The 16,654-nt window shown below is 45.1% G+C and overlaps 1 protein-coding gene across 1 annotated transcript in view; it reads left to right on the top strand.

Moving 5' to 3' along the window:
* The window catches only part of Pex16 (peroxisomal biogenesis factor 16), a 40,115-nt gene that overhangs the window by 362 nt on the left and 23,099 nt on the right, over positions 1 to 16,654 (top strand). Inside the window, exons 2-4 of the mRNA XM_077660854.1 lie at positions 1,158 to 1,270; positions 9,885 to 10,018; positions 13,268 to 13,431. Of these exons, the coding sequence (XP_077516980.1) occupies positions 1,158 to 1,270; positions 9,885 to 10,018; positions 13,268 to 13,431 (411 nt within the window). The remainder of the gene's footprint in view (positions 1 to 1,157; positions 1,271 to 9,884; positions 10,019 to 13,267; positions 13,432 to 16,654) is intronic.

The raw sequence follows: 16,654 nt of genomic DNA, 5'->3' as shown, positions 1-16,654 counted from the left end.
GTAGCGGCCACATTTCATTTTTTCGGTAGACCTCAAGCGCAATGTAATCGAAACTAGATCCGACGCATTTGTGTTGCAGGCGCGTATTTGCACTGACATAACGTCGACACTCCTAGGTCAATGACAGATCGGCTGGTCGTCAAAATGCACCGGCAGCACCCGACGAAGTGGTTACAGGCGACGCAGGAAAACAGCCTCAGAAGACACCACCTTGTTTTTCCTTCCGTGTTCGCGTGCTTTCGCTGCGCGGCGTTTGTTGTAGTTGCGCAATGTTGGAAGAACAATGCGCTGAGAACTTTTCCGCTAATTTCGGGGAATATTTGCTCTTGGCCGTCTTTTCCTGCACATCGTAGGTGCGCAGAAACCCTCAGCAGTCTCGGTTGTTTTGAGGTTCTGCCACTCGTTAGGATGAACGCATGTACGCGATTAATCCGACCTATTAAGCCGTTCTACGAAATTCTAAAAAAGTTTGCAGGAAGCGCTGGTTGTAGTAGTCAGAAGAGGCTTTATGCTAATCGACCATGCATTGCAAATAATAATTGTCATTGCCTTCCTAAAATGTCAGTGTGGATGCGAGATGAGAGTTGTTTGTTGAGTGCAACTTTGCCACTGAAGACTGTGTATGCACTCATTAAATTTTGTGGCCTGTAAGTGGTAAATCACCTCTTAGGTTAGTAATGTGTGTTGCATATTGAGTATGGCGTGAGGCCGTATCGTTCATATTTCTCAAAGTGACTTTTTTTCAGAGGTATAGCACCTCTGAATGCTGACGATCATCGCATAGGCTGCATGCATGTGCTTGCTGAGCAAGCTCCTTCATTGATCCACAAATATTCTTAGTGTACTAGTGCTACTTGCCTTGATGAAATGGCCTTCTTGAACGTATTTTACAGCTGTTTGATTTTCTACAACAATTGGTTGTGTGATGTTTTTGCACAGCTGTCCATGTGACGTTTTTACACAGCTTCTTTATATTTTTTTAGTTTAGCATGTTTAGTATTGATTTTAGCTCACATGGCCCAGTCACTCGTTTGCATTTCAAGGATTTCAAGTTGGCTTTGCTTTTTGTTTGTCAAACAGGCAGAGATTTGTTTGTAGTTATTACTTATCGTATACATAGCTTCAAAGAAGTGTATCTTGAAATTATGTTTTTGCAGGTCGTTTTGGGAAGTCTGCTGTCATCGCTGAGTTCCTTTATTCATCGTCCAGTTTGCTGACTCTTCTCAATGACCTCATCTTGCGACATGCGGCCAATGTTCCTTTGCATTTGGTGAGAATGGCAGCATTTTCTTGGGGTATTGTGAGTGAGGGCATTAGCTGCTTATGCAAATAGTGTGGCTATTTCGCATCAAGGCTGTCCCTAAATATTTTTCATGCTTCTGTCAGTGCTGGCTTCAGCGGGACATCTAAGCCCCTTTCTTGATTCTTGATTGCGACCACTGTATTGGGTGAAGTGTTTTGGTGCAGTGGGCTTCTTACCTAATGTTCCCAAGGAGGTAGAGCATATGTCTTGTATTCATTCAGTGCTTGCTAGTATCTGTAAGTCTCCCTGCAGCAGGCACAATGTTTTCCTTGCTTAATTATGTGAAGATGAACGCACCTGGTCTGTCACCAATGTATTGGCAGAAACAAACAGCGTGCACAAAGAAGTGATTTTTTTAGGCAGAGTTTATTTAAGGGCTGTTCTCCAAGGTTTCTTGTCCTGCAAGTTTTAAGCAGCATTTTCAAAGTGCCTACACTTTGAACCTTCGTAATAAATGGGAAAAGTGCACCTAGGTGGTCATAATTGGGGTCTTTTGAAACTTCGTTCTTATGACTACCTGAACTCAAGTTATACCAAAACAGCTCGGTGACTACTGCTTGCAATTCTGTGCCCAAATCTATATGCAGCAAAAAACAAATTACTTGGTGGCTGTTGATTAGGTCCATTGTGCACTACACTGAAAAATTTCCAGTCACTTACAAACAAGGGAAGGCCTTGCACCGAGCATTTTCAGTGCTGTTGCATACGTATGCACTGCTTGCATCTACCAGAACTGAGACTTGGGTAACATGAAGGAATCAGTTCATAATGAGTTGTTATTGGAGTGATGAGTGTTAGCATATCAAAGTTGATCGCACATCCTTATTGCTACTGTACACAGCTTGTACTGAAAGCTGGCAGTGCCAAATAAACGAGGACAAATGAAAGGTCCACATGTAGGCTAAGCGGGCGATGACTGTCAGCTTATTTATTCAAGTTAGCCCAAACCAGAACTTTAATTGATAGCGCCAGCAGCGCTTCTCTTGGTCATTGACCCAGCACAGTAGCTCAGTGGCTTTGGCATTTGGCCCCGCTGATGCCGAGGTCACGGGTTTGAATCCTGACCATGGTGGCCACATTTAAATATTTAAATGGCAGCGAAATGCAAAAACAAATGTGTGCTATACAATGTTGGCGCACAGTAAAGAACTCCGGGTGGCGTAAATTACTCCGGAGCCCTCTATTATGGCGTCCCTCACAGCCTGTGCGTCTCTTTGGGATGTTAACTCAGATATGCCTAATGTCCTGCATGTAGGACACTGTTGTTTTGCGTATAACTCTATAAGTTTATTGTGTAAAATTTCCTAGGCTCAAGAGGGTCTAACCTTCTGCTGTGCAAGGATTGTGATGTGCATTGTCTGCGTTTAGAAAGGTCTGCCTGTCTTTTGTAGACACCATTTTTTAAACTCAACCCCATGGACTACATTGTAATTCTACAAGAAAGACATATAATTTTTGCACATTGTCATAAGGAAACTACCGCACGTGATAAGTGGGATTTTAAAGTCGGTGTCAAATATTTGAAGCTCTACCACACATAACAGGTAGCGAATTTTTCTAGTATCTTACATTGTATGATGCCTCAAAAGCCGGTGACGAGAGAATTATTTCCACCAATAAAAGTATGATTCTGAATTGTGAAGTGAAATAAACATTTTATATTGAAAAATATTTAATTTTTTTTCAAATTTTTTAGGTTTTGACATACGTGGGTTAAATTTCACATATCGTACCTTCTCGTGCTCATGTTCGACCTTCTTCCTTTCATTGTGTTTCTGCATTGCTTTCTTTGTTTTGTATGCCAGTATGCTGCACACATGCTGTCATCTTCTATACTCAATTCAAAACTCAAGGATGATGGACAGGTTCACCTAACACACACACTTTTCACATGCACTAAGACTACTGCGTTAGTGAGCTCATTTGTTGAAAGCTTGCAATGCTTAAAGTGCAAACGTGAAACTTACACCACTGTGCTGAGGCAAATTTCATGTTGATTCCAGCAACTGACATTCTATACTTCATGCCATTGTTAGCTGTGACACGGTACAATTTAAGGACATTTTCTTGAAATAACATTTGCTCAATTTTACATTTGTGATGGTGTTACTGTGGGCAACTTTGCACTTATTTTGGCATAAAATGTTGTTCGTGGCAAAAAAAAAGAACATATAGCTATAGCAGCACACAGAAATATACAATCAAATATTTAATTGAATAAGCCTGCTTATGAAAAGTAAGGCTTACAGGAGCACTAAAGAAGAATCTGAATTCATCTTTTTATCGCTGGAACTCGATGTACACGTTCAGAGCATTCTTAGAAATTCTGAATTATTGTCCTGTGCGGCCGATTTCCATAACTTAAATCGAATTAAACGTCCCTGCTCCCTCCCTTTTTTAACCCAATGCTGAAGGTGGGAGGAGTCAATCAACATGTGGATTGTCTTTCAGCCAGTCCCATTCCGCTCTGCCATCGGCAGTGTGATACGTATATTAATGTGTCCACACGTATTTTTATTTCCGTGGGCCTAATTTGTGGCTATGTTGTCTGTGACTGAAACTGTTTGTTTACAGAAACCCCCCCAAAAAAACAAAATAAAAGTGAAAGCAAAGCCGCCACAGGACTGGCTAAAGGCCATTCCACGCGTTGGTTGAGTCCTCTTTTCTGAGGCTAGTTCAAAAAAATGTGAGAGCCAAGACATTTAATCAGATCTAAGTTTGGGAAATCGGCCTAACAGGACAATAATTTGGAATTTCTAAGAAAGCTTGGAACGTGTAGACCGTGTTCCTGCGGTTAAAAGACAAGTTCAGATTCCTCTTTGGTGCACCTTTAATAAAGCCATTGGTTGGGGAAGAGTGAAATCAGAGCAAAGAAAATGTCGTCCCTTAATGTGCCCCTGCTATTTTTTTCTTTTTGAAGAACAATGATTTTACTCTGCCCAAAATAAATTCCTTGCGGTACAACTAGCTCATTGCTTTGTTTCTGTGGTTGTCTCTGGCACTGTTCTGCCGCAGCCTCCATCAGTTCTCTGGCTTGGTACTGCTGTTCGGTGCGAGTTCACATGGTGACGCCTTCTTCATCTCTTGTTTGGATAAGGATCAGATGCCCCATTTTCAGTTACACAGTATCTCTGATAACACTTTACTTGAGTCCACTTTTCCAAATTGATGAGCAGCAATATTTTGCCTACATTCCATAGCGGCCACATTCTCTTCCAACCTTGATCTCATGTCGTCTACTGGTGATGAGTTTTAGGATATTTTAGTGCGTTAGTACTAAGGCTTCCAGTCTTGAGAATACCTATTGTCTGGGTGTCTGGCGCCAGCTAGACCTGCAAAAATAAAATAAATATGGCCGTGACTGCACTGTGCCTGGGTTTCAAACCCCCAAAGGGTAAATGCTGGATGACTCCACTTGGCATCCAAACAGTTCTATTGAACCATAGAGAATTGTTGAGAGTTTCACACTTTTTATAGTCAATTGGGAGTATAAGTTTGGTGCTAGCAAAACTTCAGCATGTTTTCTGGAACTCTGTAGTTGTGTTGTTTGTGTTAATGTGAAAAACAGTTCTTGGACGGTTTTTAACGAAATGCCAAGTATCCCAAATCATGTAAAAACAGCCGCAATCATGGGATGAAAAACACCACATGGGTTACAGTGCCTGATATTCTGGAAATATTAGCCAGAAGTTTAGCATTCACCATATGCTAGAACATGTGCCATTAAATGTGTAAGCGCATGTCATCAGCCCCGTATGTGTGGTACTGCTGCATTCTGCATGCTAGGCTGTGGTGACTATTTTGATACTGGCAGGTGGGGTGCAGGTTTGTTTTCTTGCGAACGCCATTTGCATATTTTCTTCTGAGCAGCATGTCAAACTGCCAGATTTAAAGTTCAGACTTGAATTGTTTGAACCTATGGGTCAGTTCGATTTGGCTGCAGTCGCTGCGCCAGTTCCGTGAAGTTCTATGGCAGTGCCAGTGCGAGTGCAGGCCTTGTCGTATCCTAGTTTTGGCGTCGCCACCAAATAGCAGCCAGCTGCATCCCTCCCACATCAACGGGCGCCAGCGTCCTGAACCGCATGAATAATTTTCAAACAGCAAATCACAGTGAATTGTTTCCATGAACCAGCTCCAGGAAATTGTCGTTTTCCAAAAAAAAAAAAAGGCAGTTACATGCATAGCATACACTATTAATGAATATGGGCTGAAATCCTACCCACGGGGCTCAACTTATGGGCTCAGGTTTGCAACCCTGATGCTACAAACAGCTACCTACCTCCACCGTTCAAGAAAGAAATGCCACCGTTTTATTCAGGCTATGGGCATATCTTCAACCTATGCATGGGTGCTGCTATTCATCTGCACTTGGGAGAGTGCTAGCCAACCCAGCACTCGTGCTACACTAGGCAAGCACTTTCGCAAAACGAACACAGTAGTGTAGCAGACATGCATTGGACTGCCAAAACAAATGCAAAATTGCTGCAGCCCTTCAACTGGTGTAACAATTGATAATCATCAGCAGCAGCCTTACCACTGTAGGACAAAGGCATCTTCCACATCTCCCCAATGAACCATGTGTTGTGCTAGCAGCGGCCACCTTATCCCTGCAAACTTCTTAATCTCGTTCATTCAACTAACCACCTAACTTTCCGCCACCCCCTGTGGCACTTGCCTTCTCTTGAAATCCAGTCCGTTACCATTAATGACCATCGGTTATCTTGCCTTTGCATTACATGCCATGCTGAAGCCCAGTCCTTCTTCTTCACAACCAAATTGAACAGACCTATCATTTCCACATATTTGCATTTTTGGAATAATCTCATTGCTGGCAGTTAACATTGTAGGTAATGAAATATTTTCAGAAGCTTTGTACTAATATCTTCTGTGTGTTTGTTTTGAACGTTGGCCATTGACTTCTGCTGTAGCCTACATAATTGTTGTACTCTGCTACAGGGCCGGATTAAGAAAAACGGGGGCCCTGGGCAAATGCGCATGCAGGTCCCCTTTCCCTATACGGACCCCACCCCCCTTTGTCGCCTGCTACGCTACTGGAAATATGCCATGTTTCATTTTAATTCAATCAAATTAAAAAGAATGAAGTTCAATCAACGGTATTATTATTATTGTTATTATTAGAAGGAAAACAACAAAACTTGCTTGAAACGCGTGCTGTTGTAAACACCAGCACATATGTTCACTTTGTGATTAATCCGCATTCTGTTGTCAGCAAAAGCTAGGTTTAAGGAAAAGTTTAGTGCACTCAAGACGAACAAGAACGCAGAAAAGACAACACAGCTCAGGTGTCGATCCTTCTGAAGCTAGGCTTTGTTTGCATCACTAAGTTTAATCCCGTGAGGAGACGCATGGTTGTATCCCAAACATTGTTTATTAAAATTCAAGCATCTGACTACTGCGGTATTCGCTATACACGCTACTCTATAAATATGCAATAGATATATACAGTGCTTAAGGCAATACAAACACCATAAAAATGCACTAGAATACAGATGAAAATTACCAACTGTAATTACAAAACATCATTTGAAAATATTTTCCTTTAAGGTAAGACATGCAAGGACAACACCAAATAAACGTAGCACTACGATACCAACAAAAATACTGTTTTTATAAGCATGCTAAATATCACAAGAGACGAACAACGAAGATTTGCGTATCTTGAATTACACTGCTCAGCGTTTCATTGGGATTGTGGAGGCTGGGAGGCGACACAACAAACTTATTGGAACTATTCATGTATAGCGCAAGCAGTCCTCTTTTAAAATGGCATCTTTTGCGCCTTTGCTTTGGCAAAATCGGATATAGTCGGTTCGAAGGATAGATCGCGGAGGAGGTCACTTTCAATGGACATGATAGCAAGCGAGTTCGCCTTGTGGTCAAGGAGGCTCGAACGAAGGCGATTTTTTATCAGCAACAACTTGGAAAATGATCATTCGGTCTCACAGTTTTCCACGTGCATGCTTAAACAAAGCAATAGAAAGGTTCGGAAACACATCAGTAAGCTTTCTTTCGTGCAGCAACTTCATTATTCCCAGGGGACTCGTGTCCTGGCACACAGAGTTGTGCAGAAAGTTCGCAAACTGAATGATTTCAGCAGAAAATGCTGGCTCCAAATTGTTTTTTAGGTTTTCACCAACTTCTCAGCCTGCTGTGCCAGAGAGGCCTCTCTCCCAACTTCTGTCAACAATTTTAAGAATCCGAACATTTCGCAGAGTTCAGTGTAGGCAGCCTTTCGCACTCGCAAAACAGAGCTTAGACTGTCAAGTACAATATTGTAGGTCTCTACGATAAACTTTTTTCTACCTTGTAGCGCACTATCGCTTTTTCGGTCCGAGTGCTTACTCAAAACGATGCGTTTGCTCTCATCCTGATAACATTGATTGGTACTTAGCGTGCGTGCTCTCTCTTCGAAGGTATCAAAGAGAGGTCGCGGAGAATTAACAAAGCCTTCTAGAGAGCTCAGAAGGTCTACAGCAGGTGAAATGTCTAGGCCTGGTTTCTGAAGTGCTACGCTTGTTTTGTCAAAGTACTCTAAGATTTCACCCCAGAAAATCGCCATGAATGCAGTCTCTAGTTTTGTCATTTTCTTGAAGAGAGAGTGCACTTCGTTCCTAGTGTCACCTTTTTATTCCTCGTTCTTTGATATACCTTCAAGGCAACACAAGACTGCATTGAAATGTTTCAGAATGGCCTTTACATGCTTCAGTGTGTCTTGACCACCTCGTCTCAGAGAGACTTTTAAAAACAAGCTGCTGGCCATTTCCGCCCATGCTGTCCAAAAGATACCTCCATTGCTTAGGTGAGGCAGCAAAGAACACATACATTCTCTGAATTACAGTGAAAAATTTGACTGCCTCAAGGCAACTGTCAGCGCTACACGTGCCAACTAAGATCAGTGAATGACCAGCACACGGGACGTAGACTGCCAATTCGTTCAGGTGTTTGATTTGAGCTTGCAGTCCTTTGTATTTTCCTGACATATTACTCGCATTATCATGAGCTTGGCCCCTATAATCATCAATTGAGATGCCATTGGTCGTCAGGAGGGACATCACGGTATCGAAAAGATACAAGCTGGTATGCGATTTGATTGGAACAAATCGAAGAAAGCGTTTGTACACATTCCCATTTAAATAGTGTCGTAAAACAACTGACACCTGATCAACGTGAGTAAGGTCTGGAGTCGAATCAACAATTAAAGAGAAGTGTTCTGCGTGTTTCACTTCTTCAACGAGACGTTCCATGACAGCCTTTGCCATATGCTCGATAAATTCATCACAAATGGTTTTTTAACAGATACGATTTGTGACCTTTTCCTTTGTTCCCATAGCGTTTGATGTGCTCCTCAAGAAAGGGATCAAACATGGCAATGGCCTCAAGCACTCCCATATAATTGCCATTTCTCAGAACATTGCCATGTTCTGGGAGGTTCTCGATTTTTCTTTCGCCTCGTCGACGCCGAGCGCGAAAGCGAAGGGGAGAGGGCGACTCCTAGCGCAGGCGTAGTTATGTGCCCTCCGTCGCCTCTGAGTCATCTTTTTCTACTTCTTTCTGGAAAGTTTGGTGGCCAGTCTGACCTACTTTTTCCGTTGAGCGCGCGCGAGGGTGCGCCGCCACTAGGCAGGAATGGGCCCTGGAGACAGGCCTTTGTGTCCAGTTCTCCATCTTTCCCCTTCACTCTTCACAACCCTAGCCCGAACAGTGAACGTTCCATGCCCTACGGCACGCGGACAAAAGCACGTGTGACGTCTTCTTCCTTTCCTGTCTAGACTCTGCCATCAGACTCATCATCATCTGCTATCTTACTCATCCTCCCCCGCCCAAATTACCATCACAGTAAAGAAATGTTTAAGGGGAGGCACTGTTGGGTACTGCAGCACATCCTTTCTATGTGAAGGAGAGCGGCGGAACTATTTGAGAGGTGGAGGGTGGCGTGGTGGTGACGAGGGGCAAGGGCGATTTTCCTCATCCCACATTACATGTTTTAGGTGTTTCCCCCTTGCCCCTCCTCTGCAGACTGCACTGGACAGACGGACTGACAGGAAACCCCGAAAACTATTCCAAGCAAACGCACCTCGCTCCGTAAGAAAGAGGGCCCCGCCGGGGTGGCTCTGGGGATTCCTGTTTTTGCAGCTCGACAAGCTCTCCCCAGATGATCAGGCTAAACGCATGCTGTTACATAAGGTGGGGGGGCCCCGTCTGCTCGTTCTGGTTTTCTCGCTTCACACATGTCAATCGAAGTTCCGTTGCCCATGGTTCCATATACTAAGCAGGTTAGAATGAATGGGCCCCCTTCTCCTACTGTCCGAGGTCAGGCCCTGGGCTGCAGCCCTCTTATCCCCTCCCCCCTAATCCAGTGCTGCTTTGTTACCTCCCCTCCCGGCTGGAATGCAAAAAATAACACAGTGCAAATATGCGTTACTGCACAGTAATTACAGACCCCACTAACCCTTTCCTTATAGCCATGGGCGGCTGTTCACTTGGGAATACTGTTATGTGCTGTCCAGCATGCAATTCAGCCTGTGGTATTTCACTCAGTGCATCTGTTTGCGTCTTGCAGGACCGAGCCGTGGAGCGGCTCCAGTCGTGCCTGGCTATGGTCGAGTATGTCGAGGTGTTTGCTGAGCTGGCCGCGCTCCACCTGCGTGGTGACCTGGCTCGATGGGCGGCCGTCGCCATTGTCCAGACACTCAAGTGAGTGCATACGCCCAATTGGGCTTAAGGGGTGGAGACACCAAATTTTTGGTTGACGTGTTCTTTGTTTCAAGCGTTGCGTATTGCCCTATTGCCCCAGGGCGCGTGACACACGCTGCGTAATTCATATATGTGCAGTAAATAATTTATTATTGCAATCTTTATACTGAGCGCCGGGGAGTGCTGCGACGTCACTATCATGGAAGAGCAGCAAACCTGGTCACATAAGCCCCAAAAGTTGTGACACACGTATTGCTGCGTCGTCTGCTTTTGTACACATGCTGTGCATAGCAGTGCCTTTCGATGTCATGTGCCAGCAAACTTGGCCGGTACTGCGATATGCTGAGAAAAGATAAGCAAGCGACTGACGACACCGAGTCCTGAAACCAAGCGGCTCGCCTCAGCCGATCTCAATCAGTATACCGCGTATGCCAGCGCAGTTTCTTCGTTGTATTTCGCTTTGCCATGCCGACGCCGATGCTCGGCGGACGTCTGTGTCGGCGCTACTTTTGTTTACATATCTGCATCTGTATACAGGCAGCAATTGCGCGTAAGTTCGGCATGAACTTCAAGCTGCGTTCTACTTAGGTTAAACAAGCTCTTCTCTTTTGCGCCGCTTGCGCATTTGCTTGTTTGCACAGTGCGATAACTTTGCAAGAATCGCCGAAGAATGTGAGCGCCAGCCTGGTGAGCGTTTCATAGCTAGGTTGTTGACATTGTGTAGGACCCGCATTTCTGACTAGTTGTAACTGCTTTTTTGCTTCTTGCGATGTGTCCAGTTCTTGAATTTAAATTTATTTATCCAGAGGTGTGTTCGGCGCCCATTTGCGATAAATAAAATGGCGTAATTTGTTGCCCTCAAGTGACGCCGCCGACTGCTAGCTGCCGCTGCGGGCGCCTGCAGCATTGGTCGACAGACTGGGTCACACCGCCTTGCAGCGGGCGCTTCCCGCTCGAGGTATTTGCATCTCATGATGTAAGGAATCCTCGATTTCGGGTCACTGTTGTCAAAACTATGCTTGATGAACATTTGTATTCGCTAAAACTCGTGAACTCGCTCTCCACAATCACCGACATTGCACATACGAACCCGGCGGACTCACTCAGCCTATTCGTACTGCAGGTGAGCCGAAGGGTGAACATTTGAAATGTAGTCGCTTGTTTCGCTTATTCGTATTACGGAGAAGGTATAAACAAGTCATTGTCTCATCGACATGACGCTTTCGCTCGGCCACCGATATATGGTGCTGCCCTGTGCATCAGCAGTGGCATATATGCCGATCAATACACCGACCGCTGAGTCGCCGACACAGCGCCTCGCCGCTGTCGCGCGTCAGAGCTCATAGTATTTCACCAGGGTGGCTATGTGACGCTACTATTCACTGATATGGTTGCAGAGTTCTACGTCACCAACTATAACGCTAGCGATGGGTCTAGATTGTGAGAAAGAGCATTTAGGGACTCTTTAGAGCTGAATTAAAATATCTTATAAACATTTATTGCATCCAATATTTCATCGTGGGTAACCTTACATTCAGAGGAAGCCCATAACAAGCTTATTATGGCCTCAAAATTTGGTGTCTCAACCTTAAGCTGCCACAGGACATGGCCAGTCCGTTTGGCATTGCAGTTTTTTTTATCTAGGAGCTTAATCAAAGCTTGAGGGGGACACTGGAATCAAATCGTGAAAATCATCTAGAAAAAAATTTGACTTTGCAAAACAACATAGTTAGCATCTGTAAAGTATTTTAATTATATACCAAAAAATGTCACCAAAAACTGCCCAGAAGTGACTTTAAAAAATGTTTTTGTGACTGTAGGCATAAAAAAACTGGCTGAAATCTCCATGAAAATGCCAATTTTCTCCAGTGTTCTTTAACTGACTACCCTGCTTGCTGAAATCGTGGCATGGCAGTGTCTTGACCGATTTCCATGCAGGTTGTTGCATTGTGTTCCTTGATACATTTTTTTATGCAGCGACTTTCCTATATTTCTGAATTACTTTCTGAATTTTTTCCCTCTGTCACTAATTTGTCATTACTATGATGGGTGCATTGTGTAAACATGGATGTAACACTCTGTGTATAAAAAAAAATCAGGCTGCCAAAAATATATGGAGAATGTCACTGCATCAAATGTCACTACACCAAAAAATTTCACCTCCGATCCCCACATCTCCCTGTAACCATTTGGACTTGCACAATGGAATCAAGTCATTCGTGGAGACAGCTGCCAAGCAAGCTCTGCTGTCATTGCCAGGATGGCACATTTAGTGTTGGCTGCCAGCCAAGAGCTGCCAGCAGCTAATTCTTTTCAGGGTTCACTTGTGGTAATGGACAGCATGCATTACATTCTGGCCAGAAGGTGGCGGCCGTTTGATTCATGAAAGAAAAACTAATCAGTTCGATTCATTCATGGTACACCACGAACGTTAGGGAAGCATTGCATGGAACAAGTATTTCTTTTTCCTCATCTTTGCTTGTGGCACCTGTAGAATGCAGTCTAATGGTGTATCAGGAAACACAGGCATACACTTCATAAAGTTTTCCTTGCACAGAATTCAAATTTAGATCCTTGTTCTTGTTAGACTGGTGCTTATGTGCTGTAAGTGTACCAGTGTCTGCAACCGCGGTGCCAAGCTGAAAAATATTCTGGCGGGGATAGTTTTAGAAATTCAAGCCTTTTTCTGGGTTTTATTTCTATGTCTTACAAAACTGCAGCACTTCCGTTGTGTTTAGTGGTATAAAAGGGAGCTACACTTCAGTGTGTTGAGTATGGTCGCTTCTTTGCAAAAAAGCCTGAGGACCCAAACACCCATTTCTTGAATGTGCACACCATGTGCGAGGCTGTAGAGACTGCTGTAAAAATGGGCACTGCCCATGAAGCTGGGGCATTACGAGATCAAGAGCTGCCACCATTGTGTATGTGGCGTTTCGTTAAAAGAAGACGGGTCGAATTACATAATACTGCTTACGTACGCCGATGTCTTGCTGTGCATCATGGCTAGGGTCCGATGCTTCTCAGAGCTCCCAGTGGATGCATCAGTCTGACACAACACATGACTAATGCACGCTCATGTGATGGCTCCATGTATTGACATAACACTAAAATTTCGCATCACCTTGTTTTATTTGCGCCAGCAAATGCAAATAGTGTCCTGCCTTGTTCAACATTTGAGTGCTTTGTGCGTTGCTTTGAATGGGTAAACTTACACGTGTACTGCACACTGCCTGCTTTTTGTCTATGCAGAGCTTGCATTCGGCTGGTACTGCTCCTATACCATCGACAGGGGCTCCAGTGCAGCCCCAGCGTCGCTCCCTTTGACCGAAGGTTAATCACTTGTGACCCCAGTGCTTCCCAGCCCTGCTACGAGCTGCGCCACAGTGGGCGTACTCTTCGCACCTTGGCAGCAGGTCAGTGCGGTTTATTTGTTATCACAGTAGCGTTAAAGCTCTCATTCTACAAGAAATGTGGCAGCGGCGCCGTTGTGCGTGGAAAAGCACATGGCTAGCCTGCCCGCTGGATTATGAGGGAACTGGCCACCATGGCAGGTGGCTGTCAAATTAATAGTTAGTCATGAGAGGTGGTACGGGAAGAGCAACCCTGGTCTCGCTAGCACCACCAGTGGCTGTTAGGAGCCACGAGTGGCTCCAAACAGCCACCATCCAGGGCATTGGCGCATCACTTAAATAGAAATCTCTGTACCGCTGTGCCAGAAGTGGTACAAGGACTTCCGATGATCTGTGACTGTGAAGTAAAGAATAACGAATTCTACATATACTGGCAGTTGTGTTGGTGTGCGGTTGCCATAGTCTAAATCACTCAGAAATTGCCGTAACCGTTGGGTTCGGAGGATGTAAGACACCGATTGAGCGTATCCTTCAAAGTCATGTAGGCGTTCTCCACAGGTGGGACGAGCAACAGGTCACGGACCTTGCTCGCTGTTGTTGGTGGCAAACTACTCATGGCATGGTGGCAGCGCGTGAGGTCAGCTGTGATGCGCTGGGGGGCAAATTGTGCTTCCAACTGGACAATTCAGAGATTGGGGTCCATGGGTCAAAAGGGGGGCAGCTTTACATCGACAGCCGCCATGGTAGGCGCGTCAGTGTTGCTGTGCATGCTCATAATGGGTCACCACTATTGGGAGGCTAGCACGGGTCAAGAATCGGACCGAGAGCTGTGAATCCCAAACAAAGACTGAGTTTATTCGTCTCCTGTTCTCTGTGGCTGGGGCCTCCTTGCCCTCTCTTGCGGCGAGAAACACACACGCCGCCCGCACAGCTCACAGACTTGCCGCCTTCGCGGCTCCGTTTACGAGCGGTGAAAAAGACCGCCGCGCAGCTGACAGCGAGCAGTGTACAGATGGCACGCGGACAGAGGGCGTTACACAGCCAACCTACCTCAGAAACGGAGCAATAGCTCCTCTGCTGAACACTGCCTTAACCATGTCCGGCTGGAGAGGAGTGACCAGCTGGACGAGTATATGCACCACTGTTTTCAGTCTGGCTATGCCTTGGTGAAGCGCTGAGAGCATGTTGCATTCAAAATGGCATCTCCTGCTATGTTGCAGTGAAGCACATCTCCTCCTCTCTAGGCGCATGCTTCGGCAGTCCACGAGCCATACCATGAACCGGTTTTTGTGCTGGTAGCACTGGGTCTGGGGCACTTTGTGGATAGAACACCCGTGTCGCTGTAGAGTGCTGTCCTACAGCTCTGAAGGACGGTTGCCGTACTGGGTTTGTGGCCCTGGATCTTCGAATTAACAAGGCTGGTGCTGGCCACTGGTTTGAATTGCCCAGTAAAATTTACATTAGAAATTACAGGAATGCAGAAATTTTGAAATTATTCGGAATATCGAATGAAGCAAGTTCGAATTATTGAGGTTTTATTGTATATATGCCAGAAAATGAAAACTCTATTGATGTCACCACTAAGCTGTACATTTGATTCACAAAAACGTGTATTTTGTTCCACTTCATTGACGAGCATGCGAGATTGCAAATTAAAGTGATGTCATGTTGCTGATGCAAGCAAGTCAGCAAGTTACTACGTGACAAAAAGAACTTTTTTCAAACATGGACTGTAGCATGTTTCCTGGTTGGTGTTCATGTGCCACAGACTGCTTTTCCAGGCTGTTGGACTGGAGTGTCAAAAACAAGATTGCTCTAATGAAGCTTATTCTGCCTCTTCATTTTTTTTCTCCTTCTGGAAAACTCTTGATGCATTGAGAACTGGATTTTTAACCCTAGGGTAGTGGATGCATAAGACAGTGCTGTACGAAGATGATGGCACGGCAAACACCACGTGCGGGCTGCAGATCACCACTCCCAGTTTAGGTGGCGCATGTTTCTATTCTTCTAAGTACACAGTAAGAAATTGTGAAATTTCAAAATCCCACTCACTGCACTTAGTTCAGATGACCTTGCACTCTTGCATCAGTGAGCTTGGTCTTTCCTCGTACTATGCAGCCATTCTGCACTGCAACTAGCACAGCATTTGCCGTATCATTTAGTTGAGTGCCTAGACGCAGTCAGCTGGATGTGAACACATATATATCTCAGTTGACATGCCAGCAAAAAAAGAAAAAAGCTTTTTTGCACTAGTATTTAGGTGCGTCTAAAAAGTTACTTGGTGATAGCACTGACTGTCCTATTTTGAGTGAAGTGTGCGTGTCAACAGCTTTACTCAGCAACTCGGAATCGTGTGCGCCTCTAGTTTAGATGCCATATATTCTAGAATTGACAACTAAGATAGGCCTTAAACCAAGTGCACCTCTGAGTAGTATGCATCCTCGATCACAAATTATTAATAGAGTTCAGTGCAAACAGACACCTGTGTGAGAAATGATAGCACTTGTTCAGTCGGAGGTTCGTGCAACTATAGAGCATGGTTCTAGCAGTACTTTAGGTGATAGAATAGTGCGCCTGCGCTGTGCAGCTGCCACGGAGAACATTCGGATGAGCTTCCCAGTATGCCGAGAGAGGGTGCCGCTGTGTGTTGGGCCTCTTGTGTCCACCCACCGCACTATCTCCGCGTGCGATACTCAGGTCACTTGCTAGCTAGCCCTGGTGCTGTGCTTGATGTTCGCGGTCGCTTTCGTCCTCTTCACGAGAATCGTCGCTTGGAGAAGCAATTATTCTCAACAATCATTGTGCCCAGTCGCTCGGTTTTTTTTGCAGTGATGAAAAGTGACGGCATGAGAAGAAAATGCTTCGTTCCTCGATGTAACTCCGGTTACAATACGTGCTCTGAGAAGGTGTCCGTGTTTGCAGCTCCAAAGGATGAGGACCGCTTAAAAGCTTGGCAACACGCCATACCGTGCAAGGACCACTTGCTGCAGCCAACTGACCACATCTGCGAGAAGCACTTTGAACCAAGCTTTGTCACTAAAACATGGGAAGCTCATTACAATGGTCAAGTGTTAGCAAGTTCGCCACGAATAGCTGCTTTTGCTGGTGACGCCATCCCGATGATTTTTCCTGGATGCCCGGATTACTTGTCGAAGAAGACAAAATGAAGAAAAGAACCCATGGATAGTCAGAGCCCCGCCGCTTTCAAACGGCACTGTGCTGCAGACAACTGCCCATTAGGCACACATGCACCCAACGACGGCGGAACTTCAAGTGAACCCCCTGC

The sequence above is a fragment of the Amblyomma americanum genome, chromosome 4, assembly GCF_052857255.1.
Source record: "Amblyomma americanum isolate KBUSLIRL-KWMA chromosome 4, ASM5285725v1, whole genome shotgun sequence".
NCBI classification, from domain to species: Eukaryota; Metazoa; Arthropoda; class Arachnida; order Ixodida; family Ixodidae; genus Amblyomma; species Amblyomma americanum.
The sequence above is the reverse complement of the archived record's forward strand: the minus strand, read 5'-3'. Positions and strand labels throughout refer to the sequence as shown.